The 10,764-nt window shown below is 49.4% G+C and overlaps 1 protein-coding gene across 2 annotated transcripts; it reads right to left on the bottom strand.

Moving 5' to 3' along the window:
* Nucleotides 1-25: 25 nt before the first annotated feature.
* On the bottom strand, nt 26-10,366 carry LOC147191907 (neurocan core protein-like). 2 transcript variants are annotated; one of them, XM_086134615.1, is made up of 16 exons: nt 10,147-10,366; nt 8,805-8,888; nt 8,317-8,685; nt 7,964-8,138; nt 7,743-7,870; nt 6,522-6,818; nt 4,363-4,860; nt 4,041-4,207; nt 3,048-3,828; nt 2,673-2,786; nt 2,457-2,570; nt 1,585-1,743; nt 1,434-1,516; nt 918-1,062; nt 664-846; nt 26-515 (listed from the first exon to the last, which is right to left on the bottom strand). In XM_086134615.1, exons 2-16 carry the CDS (start codon nt 8,875-8,877, stop codon nt 379-381), a joined length of 3,423 nt encoding a protein of 1,140 aa, XP_085990741.1. In that variant the 5' UTR covers nt 8,878-8,888; nt 10,147-10,366; the 3' UTR covers nt 26-378. The 2 variants fall into 2 exon arrangements, with proteins under 2 accessions (XP_085990741.1, XP_085990742.1); XM_086134616.1 differs by lacking the exons at nt 8,805-8,888; nt 10,147-10,366 and having other exon boundaries at nt 8,317-8,447; nt 8,555-8,616.
* Nucleotides 10,367-10,764: the final 398 nt, after the last annotated feature.

The raw sequence follows: 10,764 nt of genomic DNA, 5'->3' as shown, positions 1-10,764 counted from the left end.
TGTAAATTAAAAGCAGAGCCAGAAATTCATGTTATAACTTTATTGACGTCGCACTTGCAGATTTCTAGCCATGCATCTCGGTGAAACGTTAACAGCTTGCATCATTATTCACATGTCACAGTCATAATAAGTTAAATTTGGACGGCTTCATATCCTTTATATCACAAAACAAAACATTGACGGCAACTTTCAAATGAAATTTACACAGCAGGCGCGTGAGTGGGCTGTCTCCTCGGCGGCGGCTGATTGGTTGACGTGGGGCCTCGGGTGGCTCGTCTTGCGCCCCGCAGCATTCCTGGGAGTCAAAATCAAAGTCGCAAAAGGCGACATCCCGAAGTGCACTGGAGCGAGCCTCTCATAGCAGCCGTGTGTGAAAAGTCATCGTTCCAGATCCAGCAGAGGGCTCAAGAAGCTCTGCTGGCCGTCGGAGTTCTGCCGCCGATCGCCATGGTGACTGGTTGCGTGGTGGACGTGGCGGTGGGTGACGGCCGAAAGTTGCAAGCGATAGGTGGCCGCTAAGAGGAAGTACAAATGACCTCTGTTGCTACGACAACGAGAATGCAGGATATTTCCAATATCGAAAATGTGGAGGTGGGTACATTTTTTGAAGTTGAGGCAGGAAACAGGCTGAGAAGGCGGTCGGCGGGGGAGGGGGTAACTTACGGCTGATGCAGATGACTTTGGGGACGTCCCATCGCCCATTGGGACGACAGCGGATGGTGGGCGTCCGCTTCTGGATGAAGCCCGGCTTGCAGTGGTAGCGCGTCAAGGCGTTGACCTCGTAGCGGGAGCGTGGGGCGCCGAACACGCGGGCGTCCCTCACGGCTGGTGGCGGCCCGCATGACACTGCGAGGGAGAGTTAATTGAGATGGTGAGGCGGGGTTGGCGGAGGATAGCGAAAGGCGGAGACGTCCCACCTGTGCCTTTCTTGCAGGTGAAGCCCAGGTGGTAATTGCACGGGACGTCGTTCCACTGGCCGCCGGCGTGCCAGATGAGGACTACGCAGTCTTCGCCCCTCTCAAAGAAACTGTCGGGCTGGTTGGGACGCCAGTGCTCGTATTGCTGCGCACGCACAGTTCAACGTCATCAGCATCATTGTCATCCTTGCTCAGCAGTTCCTAATAATTTGATGTCCGTCATTCAGCCTCCCTTTCACACACCATGACTTGTTTTTAACATGAATGACAACTAAGGTATCAATCAAAGCAAAGGGCATGATAATCCATTTTTGACCTTGAGTCAAAGTGGGCAACCTTTACCGTCACTCGACAACTTGCAGTACGCTGAGTAAACATAGGATGGCACTAGTGAGGCATTCAGGCATGATGAGAGCGTCACTTGTTTTGTTTCAACTCCGTCTTGTAAAAGGAAAAACAACGCAACTTATCCGGCGGATTTCCGTGTAGCAGCCGCCACATGCTGACGAAACTCACCATCGGATTGTGGTCGGTCCAGCGGAAGTCTCCCTCAAACATTTTGTCGTTGAGGCCGATCCACTGGTAGTCGTCGACCAAACCTGCTCACATCAAGTCCAAGTTCCGGGACGGAGCGTAAAAAGTTTTAGTGTGGGCCGGCGTGACTCACGATTGACGAAGAGTTGCTCTTCCACCGACAGGATGCTGGCCAGGTGAGCGCCATGGAGGCGGCACTCCCGCTCGGCCGCGTCCCAAGTGCGACGTTGGGGGAAATGTTTGTAGCAGTGAGAGTGGAACTTGTGCCAGCCTGAGCCGCACGACGCCGTGTCTGCGGGAGCGGGACGAGACGTGATGAGGAACCGCGAGGAAACGTGCACGCCCTCAATGCCACCCAAGCACCCTCAGCTCACAGTATCCAGTTTGTGTTTATGTCCAACTTTTAAAGTCAACATCCATTCAATTTAACACCTCTCGTTGGATAAATGCAATATAGACGAGATCAATTAGGGTTTGTCACATGCGCACAGAGTGTGAGCTATCTTGTTCCCATCGCATTCCACCAGAGTGAATCAGTGTGAAAGACAATAATGAGCTGGACGAAGTTCTTCAAATGACTGTCACACTTGATTAAACATAAAGTTGGGGGCTTTCGATGTTTCGACTTCTTGCTGTTGTCAAAGCGCTACATAAACCAGGATATATTGTATTGGATTCTAGGGAGTTGGGGGCTTCAGATCTTTAGAGTTCATATAGAGGGAAACGTGAGCCCTGAGAGGACGTCGGTGCTGTTGACTCACACTCCAAAAATGGAGGCGGGAGCCATCTTCGGGGACCACGCCTGACCGCAGCTGACGAGCAAAACACCCCAAGACCCTCGCCAATTGCGCTGAACACACGCATACACCTACTTGTACAGCACAATACTTTCTAAGGATCTCTCTCTCTCTCACATGCATACATACCCCCCCACCCCCCCACACACATATATATACATGCTCTGCCTTGTTGTCCTCGCGTGCTAATGCTAATGCTAGAGCTGACCTTGTTCGCACAGCTTTCCGGTGTAGCTTGGCAGGCACAGGCAGGAGAAGCCGTTGACTGCGTCCAGGCAGGTGGCGCCGTTGAGACATGGGTTGGACTGGCACTCGTCAACATCTGAGAGACAAAAAGAACATTATTGTTAGGATTATTGTTATTCCCATAGGCCGCCGATTGGCCTTGGGGTCGGCCCGTCATCTCGAGGTTAAAAAGGCTCACCTGTTTGACAGCGCCCCCCGGTGTATCCTGGTGCACACGCGCACACCCTCTCTGAGCCTCTCTGGTAGCAGGAGCCGCCATTTTGACAGACGTTCACAGAGCACGGCTGGACGTCTGTGGTTGTGTGACATCATCATAACATGGCATCATGACATGTCATCGTCACCGAGGGACGATGGAGACACAACAAAATATTTGAACGATTCTTCCTGATGCTACATTTAGCACTATTGCAAAAAGTCATCCTAAATTTCGACTGACACATTATTTTGAAGGAGGCACTCCCAAAAGGTTTATCTACAGATTTTGACTCTTTAGACATGACAATGCTGTCATGGAAATGGGGGGCGTTAAAATAATTGAGGGTCGCTGTACCTGTGACATTGATAAAAGTGGCCTCCAGCAGGTCAGGCTGGTCCATGGTCTCTTCGGGCCAGGCGAGCCGCGACTCCACCAGCTGGGGAGTCATCTTGCTGTCGTAGTCCAGGAAGTCCTCCGGCAGGGTCGGGTTGGCGGCCGAGTCAAGGCTCAGCGCCCACTGGGGGGGGACGTGGTTACTGACAGTGTGCAAGGGTGGAGTGACGGTGGAGAGTTTTTGTTGGGCCGTAAAGGATGACGTGGACTCCTCTTGGCGCAGGTTGGCGGGCTGAGGGTCCGGCTGAGCCTCCCCGTTTCCTGACAGCTGCTCGCCACTCAAGCCGCCAGGGGCGGGGGGCATGGGTGCCAGCGCGGCTGGCTCCTCCTCCATCCCGGCGTGGTCTTGGCCGGATGTGGACCCCTCGTCATCCTTTGTGGGGACATTGGCTTCCCGTGTCTCAGTTTCCGGGGCGAACGAGGGACCCTCAGAGCCTCCGAGTTCCATCCCGTTGGTACTGACGGGCGACGCGTCGAGGGTGCCGGCAAGGCCGTCGTCTGCGGAGTCTTCCCTGGATGAGGCGGAGGGGCTGGGGGTCCCTGTCGGTGATGCTGGAGTTGAGAAGTAAGAAAGAAAGTCTCGATGGCGGCCGTCCGTCACTGGACCCCCAGCGGGCTCCTCCCCAAAGGCGTCGTAGTCAAACGGCATCACGCTTGCCTCTTCCTCCGACACCCGAATGGGGGCGGCGGTCTCAAACTGATCCCCTCGCGCCTCCTCCGGCGGCCGCGCGTCCAACGTCACCTGACGTAAGAAATCTCGAGTTCAAAACACTGTCAAGTGATGACAAGAATGAGCCTGGAGGAAAAAAACTTGAAAAACCAACATGTAATTGTCACTTGCATTTTTTAATACGCAAAGGGGGTAAAAAATGGTTAAAATCAAGTTTTGTGGGGGTGAAAAAAAAAAAGAGTTTATTTGAAGGCCAAATCTCAAAACACGAGTGACATTCCTACTTTGTGTTTCCCGTTGATGAAGCTGATGGCCTGCAACGGCGCTTCTGCGGCATCGGCATCCCCGCTGCCGTGGACGAGCTCGCCGATCGACTGCGAGAGGTCGGTGATTTGCGGGAAGACGACAGCATCGCCCGCGGGTGAGTTGAGGAGCTGAAGGATGCGATCGACTGAAAGGAAAGCAGGAAACCGGGAAACTGAGTTGCCAAAGTTGCTCATGGACATTGAAAGTTATTGTTTAGTTTACTCCTAATCTATTTTTCCCACTTTGCTGATCGGAAAAAAAAAAAAGAAAATAAAGATTAGATTAGTCATCAAGGCGTACCTGATTGATTTTTGTCATGCACGTTGACGATGATGACGTGGAGCGGCGGCTTGGCCGTGGACCCGCCCTCGCCGGCGGGTACAGCCACCGATTGGTCGACACTGAAGCTCCCGGGCGAAGCTTCCTCTTTAAAAACCAAGGCCGTTTTATGCGTGACGCTCCAGTCGGGGAAAAGCGGCGCTGGAGTGACGCCTTCTACTTCTGGGTCGGCGCCGCTCGGGGAGTCTTCGTCGCTGCCGCCAGACTCGCCGTCGCCCGATATCCCGTGTGTAGTGTGGAGGGCCGACGCGGTGGTGAAAAACGACGACTCCAGCTGTGTCAGATGCTTCTCTGTGATGACATCATCATCGTGCGACGCTGGAGGAGTGACGTGATTGGTTTGAAGCTCGGATGTCACCGGGTGGGATGCGGGTGAAGTGCGCTGAGCGTTAGTAGCGCTGGGTTCCGGTACCACTCCGGTGCTGGTTGGACTCGTTAGCGTCGCTTCTGGAAGCTTGGCTGCAGAAGAGGAAGAGGGAAATACAACTTCAAAATAAACCCAAATGTGATGTATGCTGCGCTTATTTGTTGAAAAAAGTTTTCCAAGTGATCGTTTGGTTTCATGCGAAAATATTCGCAAAAGAAAAATTGGAAAAGGTGTTGAAAAGCCGTGACGTTGGCCAGGACCAGAACCCCCGATGACATCAGTCAAAGTCAACTGGAATGTTTATGTTCCTGACGCGTTAGCTCACATTCACCTTAACAGTGTTGATGAACGATAGCAAAGATGGCTGCCAGCAGGCTGGGCGCATGTTTCTGCTGGAAGAAATAACGTCATGACGGGTCCCGTTAAGAATCGAAGGTGACTAGTGTTGGCTTTTACGCACGACTCTCATATCAAATTGAAGGCAAAAACAAAAACGACTAGCGTTGCTTTCTTAGTACCGCTAACGTCACCGTGCTGCTGCTTGCAGTCGGTCCATAAAAGGACAAAAATGGAAAGCTGTTCGCTTTAGGTGAAATGAAAATAAATTGAGTGAAACTAAATCGAGATGAGTTAAGTTGAATTAACCCTTTCGCGCGCCCTGTAACCCGATAACATGAGAAGGTGTCCACTGTAGTAACCGCCGTCCCTGGAAGGGTTCAAGTGGGTATCCAAAGAATTGCTGATGAGCGACATTGTCATGTAGTATTTGAGTAAAGGTCAAAGGTGGCCGTGATGAGTGATTTTAGAGTTGTGTCATGTGATCCTTTCGGACTTGTGACCTGCCGTGCGCTTCAAATTCTGCTCTTGAGCTGACCGAGGATGTCGCGAGCAGACCCGCCCAGGTATGATGTCATGCGTTTGGCAGGCCAAGTCTCCTCTCACGTTGCCGCTTCGCATTCAGGCCCAGAACCAGAAGCAGAACCTGTCACTTGGTTCACCGGGTCCTGGATGTGAGCGACTGGTTACAATTACCGCTTGCGACGTCACAACTTTCATAGCTTGTCAGTGACGCAGCGCCAATTCCGTTCTGGTCTGTGTGTCTGGGCCCCGTCCAGCTGTGACCCATTAGAGACACGTTGTGTTTGTCTTAGCGAGAAACATTTGGGTTTTCCCCTCTCAAACACCGCCTGCACATACAAACACACTAACCTTTTTACTCTTCGGTCTTTTTTGTCACTTTCAAACCGCACGGCGCAGATGTTGTGTTGTCTTGTTACGCAAACGTGTCGCGCAAAGCTGCTTTGACTCATGACACACAAAGCTGATTTCCGACAGGCAAGGCTTCCAATTGCCATGGAATGTCCACAGCGTGGTAAAAAGAGCAAATATGATTGATCGATGTAAGGGGATAAAACTAAAAAAAATGACTATCAGTTATTCAAAAAGCAAAAACATCTTTTCATCACACTTATTAATGACATTTGTAAGGCCGGCATCGGCAGTCACGTGTGGCGCTAGGCCATCAGGCCATCATTAACGTCGCACCCTGCCATTTAGCTACAACTTGACACACAAAGCGACATTGAGTGCTAAAACCTTTTTAGCACTCAATGCTTTAACTTTTGACAGAGAAAGCAAAAACGTTCACCAGTTGTGACGCAGCGTATTCCGACTTTAGACACACAAAAGACCAAGTGGACAACAAGTGAGAATGTGACATCTGCTGAAGAGCTGAAAGAAGTGAAATGCTGACCTTTGAAGCAATACGCTCCGTGCCTGTCCTCTGGGTCCGGGTACCCCATCTGGTTCTCGTACTTGTAGAGCGTGCGGACCCCCAGCTGGCCTCCGCCGCACTGCGGCCAGGGGGCATTGATGGGGTAGCGGACGCTGCCGTCCGACAGCCAGCCGAAGTCGCATTGGTTCAGCCCCGCCGCCCAAGCGGCGAATAATTGCCCCGGCGACGCCAGCACCGCGTCGTGTTTCCGACACTCGGCCGCCGCCTCCTGCAGGGTTAGCTTGCCGCTGATGGACGGCGGGTAGAAGACTTCCCCTGATGGTCGCGTAAACACCAACAACACCAGATCAGTCAAGAGGTATCAAACGTGACATTTACACCTACGGATTTGAACATCCGCTGATTATTAACGTCGGCTATACTTCAGCTACGTATAAACAGAGTGAAGCGTCGCTCTTTCTGTAACGCCACAAAATGCCGCCAAAGTAGTAATTGATGCTGAGAAAATACGTTGCTGGCATACATTTCCATTGTTCCAGCATCTTTTTATGCCGTTACGGAGCGTCTTTGCTGCAAGTTTTGGGATTTTGTTATGCTGCGTGGATAACAGAAAAGTAGAACAACTAACAAATGATGGAAGTCTTATTATTGCTTGACAATTGAACAGAACTGAAATTGTCATTTTTTACTTGGTACAGTCATCAACTGAAATCAGGTAATTTTTTTTAAATACAACAGGGCTACAATTAAATATTTTAATATAATCTTTTTTTTTTTCAATACATGAATGGGACCAAAAAGAACACGTTTTAATTTCCATCCGTTTGTTCAAGCGCAGGAAATTATTTTAAATTGACAAATTGATTTTGATTCAGTCACCGGTTTGGTCATGTTTTCAACATCCGTCAGAAAATGGGCAAAGATGGGGATTATTGTTTTTCAAAATAAAAGCGAATGTTTGCAAAATCTTGTTTTGATTCAAAAACATACCCCTTAAAAAATCCATCTGATTTTATAGAAACAACAGGAAGCTGAGATCATTTACTGTACTTTAATGTACTTTATATTTTGTAAACCGGTTGAACCTATATTGGAAATATAACTTTACGAGTTACCAAGACGTTGCTGACTATTGTTGAAAAATGACAAAGATGATTATGGTCTTCGGCTGGGGATATATCCACATTTAGTACGAATACTCAGGTTTGAAAGGGCTTCAAACATATTTAGTTGCATTACCGTCTAGCTTCTCAACGTAGCAAAAGACGTCATATTTCTCAGTGGCTAATCGGACGCCGTACGTCCTCACGCCGGGTCGACTTTTCAAATCGCCTTCGCAGCCCGGACGAGGTTGTGTGATTGGATATCTGGAAGAACAATGCACGCACATTCTATCGCGTCCTACATCGTAGATGGTACGCTTGCATCAACAATTTGCCAGCACGCTATCAGCGGGCCACCTGACACTGCGGTCGGCGAGCCAGCCCGCGTCGCAGTGGTCCAGCCCGTCATGGAAGGCGGCCGTCAGCTGCTCCGGCGTGGCGATGGCGGCGTCCACCGAGAGACAAGCTTCCGCTGCGGCCGAGAAGTCCAAGGAGTAGCGGCTGGTGTTGGCCCGGTAATGGAACACCACACCTGATGGACGCCACACAACCACACACCAAAGGGTGTGCACACTTTTGTAATCAAGGCCCACATTTGAGTTTAAAAAATGGATACATTGTACTCTGAACAATTGATCAAAATCGGGATGGAGTAGACTGTAATTTTCAAATCACAAGGGCGAAACTTTGCGTTGGTCACACAGACTCACCTCTGACGCTGAGGATGGCGCTGCTGCGTCTGTCCTCCATCCCTCGCGTGACCTCACATTTGTAGCGTCCGGCGTCACTCGCCCGCAGCCCAGTGACGGCGAGTGCGGCCTCGCCCATCTCAGGCGCATCACTGGGCAACGACACGCGGCCCATGAAGTCCTGGCCCACCTTGACGGCGCCGCCTTGGGCCACCAGTACCACCTTCTCTGTGCCGGCCTCGATGCGAGTCCACTTTACCCTCAGCTGCTCATCGTCGGCGGGCGCAGATAGCGGCATGGGCAATTTGCAGGGTAGCAGGGCCGTGTCCGCCAACGAGCCTTCCACCCGCCAGGTGTCCTCCATTTTGTCCATTCCTGTGTGGGATGCCGCTGCAACGCCAACACGCACTTTTACTAAGAATTAGTGTGACGTCAATAACAAAGGCTAGTGACTTTCCACACTCAGTTATTGTTCCCATTGCTCCCATTAATATGAAAACAAACGTCACCTGCTTGCGGCCGAGCAGAAGACGTGCACAGCAGAGGCAGCAGGATGGTCAGGACTGAAGCGCGCAGAACCATTTCCAACCACCCTGAAAACACACCAGTGAAAGAACCACGTTGTACTTTTTGGTTGCTAAATGGGTCGGTCTAATATAAAAAATAAACACATTTTTAAAAATTGCCGCCATCTTGGGGTCCAGGAACTATTCTGAAGTTAAGGGAGGAGCTTCATATAGTCAGGCCATAGCCTTGTCTAATGTAAAAAAAGTGCTTAACCCTACCTTGTGGCACCTATAAATATATACAAACCTTTTTTAGCTACACATAATAGAAATCACAAGATTGCAATAAATAAAGTACTTTTGTCTAAATCAAACTCCTTCGCACTTCAACATAGCTCCTGGACATCATAATGCTGCAAGATGGCAGCAAAGCAAGGTTCTACTTTCACAAACTGAAGCGCCTCAATTCACATAAACATAACTCCTTGGCACCAAGATGCCAGAAAATGGTGGCAAAAGACCAGTTTGGACTGGACTCCAAGATTCCACAAGATGGCAAAGAAAGCATTACCTGAGTCAACTGGACTCACTCCAAAATAGTTCCATAGCAACAAGCTGCCTCAACATGGTAGCAAAGCATTAGTTTTTGTCCAATTGAAGCTCCTCAATTCATGTCAACATGATTCCTTGGCACAAAGCTGCTGCAAGCTGGTATCAAACCCCTACTTTGTATCAAAATTAACACCCTTGATTCACCTCAACATAGTTCCTTGACACCAAGATGACACCAGATGGCAGCAAATTACTATTTTTATAGCTTTGTCCTGAGCAGATAAACATCGAAAAGGTGAGTTGTCAGCAAATGATGGAAGACATGTTATCAACCCCCCAAGAAAAACAATATTGCAAAAGCTGAATGCCGAATAGGCGGGAGCTCCCTCAACATTATTTTATTATTCATGGATGAACAAGTCCTCAGAAGGTGAGAATCTGAGGGAACACTTGACTCCAGTGCAGGCCATTCTACAAAAATATGCACCAAATTCATGTTGCACTGCGGACATCTGGCACTTTCTATGTTTTCCTGGCCCGGCCAATTTGTTGCGCTCTGCTAGGATGCCAAATGCATCTTTGGGGAGTCGCTGCATGTGGGCTGGAAAAGTTCATCCCGCCAAGTACAACACATTAAGCAAAATCAAGGTAGGAAAAATTTGCTGTTTAAATTTTAACATTTGTTGGGTTCAGCTCAAAAATGATACTCAAGTTCTTAAATTGGAAAGGAGATCCAAAAGGAGCCCAGTTGAGGATGCCTCCAAAAAAGCAGAAGGATCCCAAGCGGACTCACCTTCAGGAGGTTGACAAGCAGTCTGGTCCACAATGTGGTTGAGTAGATGCGGTCAGGAGCGAGGACGCTGACCAAGTCTTCGTCCGCTGAGAGCCGCAGCGACTTCTAATGAACTTCAAGACCACAAGTGAGCCACGGGAGGAGCATGCAAGCACCACCCAGTCAATGGAGGCGGGACGAACAAGTGAGAGGGTGGTGATGAAAACAGGTTAAAGGGCCATTCCACTTTTTATTTTATTACCATGGAGACATCACAGTTCAACCCCCCCCCCCCAAAAAAAAAACCCCACTACTGTGTCGCCACTCAAGAGGGATCCAGGATCATGTTTATGTATGTTCACTGAAATACAATACACATTTTTTTAAACGACCGTCCATTTTTTTGTGTACTCTTCTCTTTTGCCCCAAGATGCCACAAGATGGTGCCAAAGTCCTGGATAACACAAAAGTAGTAATTGGTGTCAAGGAAGTATGTTGAAGTGACAATAATTTCTTCTTCATGTCAATGGATGAATTTTTATGATGTTCCAACATTTTGGGATCATCGTTGATACACTTTCAACGATTAATATAAGGGATTAAAATACAGTGCGTCTAATGTGTTTCTTTGCTAAATAG

Source organism: Hippocampus guttulatus, chromosome 17 (genome assembly GCF_054856545.1).
Source record: "Hippocampus guttulatus isolate MCC_2025c chromosome 17, RoL_Hgut_1.0, whole genome shotgun sequence".
NCBI lineage: Eukaryota > Metazoa > Chordata > Actinopteri > Syngnathiformes > Syngnathidae > Hippocampus > Hippocampus guttulatus.
Note: the sequence above shows the minus strand (reverse complement) of the source record. Positions and strands in the feature narration are given on the sequence as shown.

Bases quoted from the DNA above. Each gene is read 5' to 3' on its own strand.
- LOC147191907 (XM_086134615.1), bottom strand. From the start codon at position 8,877: ATGGTTCTGCGCGCTTCAGTCCTGACCATCCTGCTGCCTCTGCTGTGC. The intron at 7,871-7,963 runs GTGGCCCGCTGA...TTGTTCTTCCAG, and splicing joins CTCGCCGACCGCAGTGTCAG to ATATCCAATCACACAACCTC. The intron at 4,208-4,362 runs GTACGCCTTGAT...CTTTCCTTTCAG, and splicing joins GCATGACAAAAATCAATCAG to TCGATCGCATCCTTCAGCTC.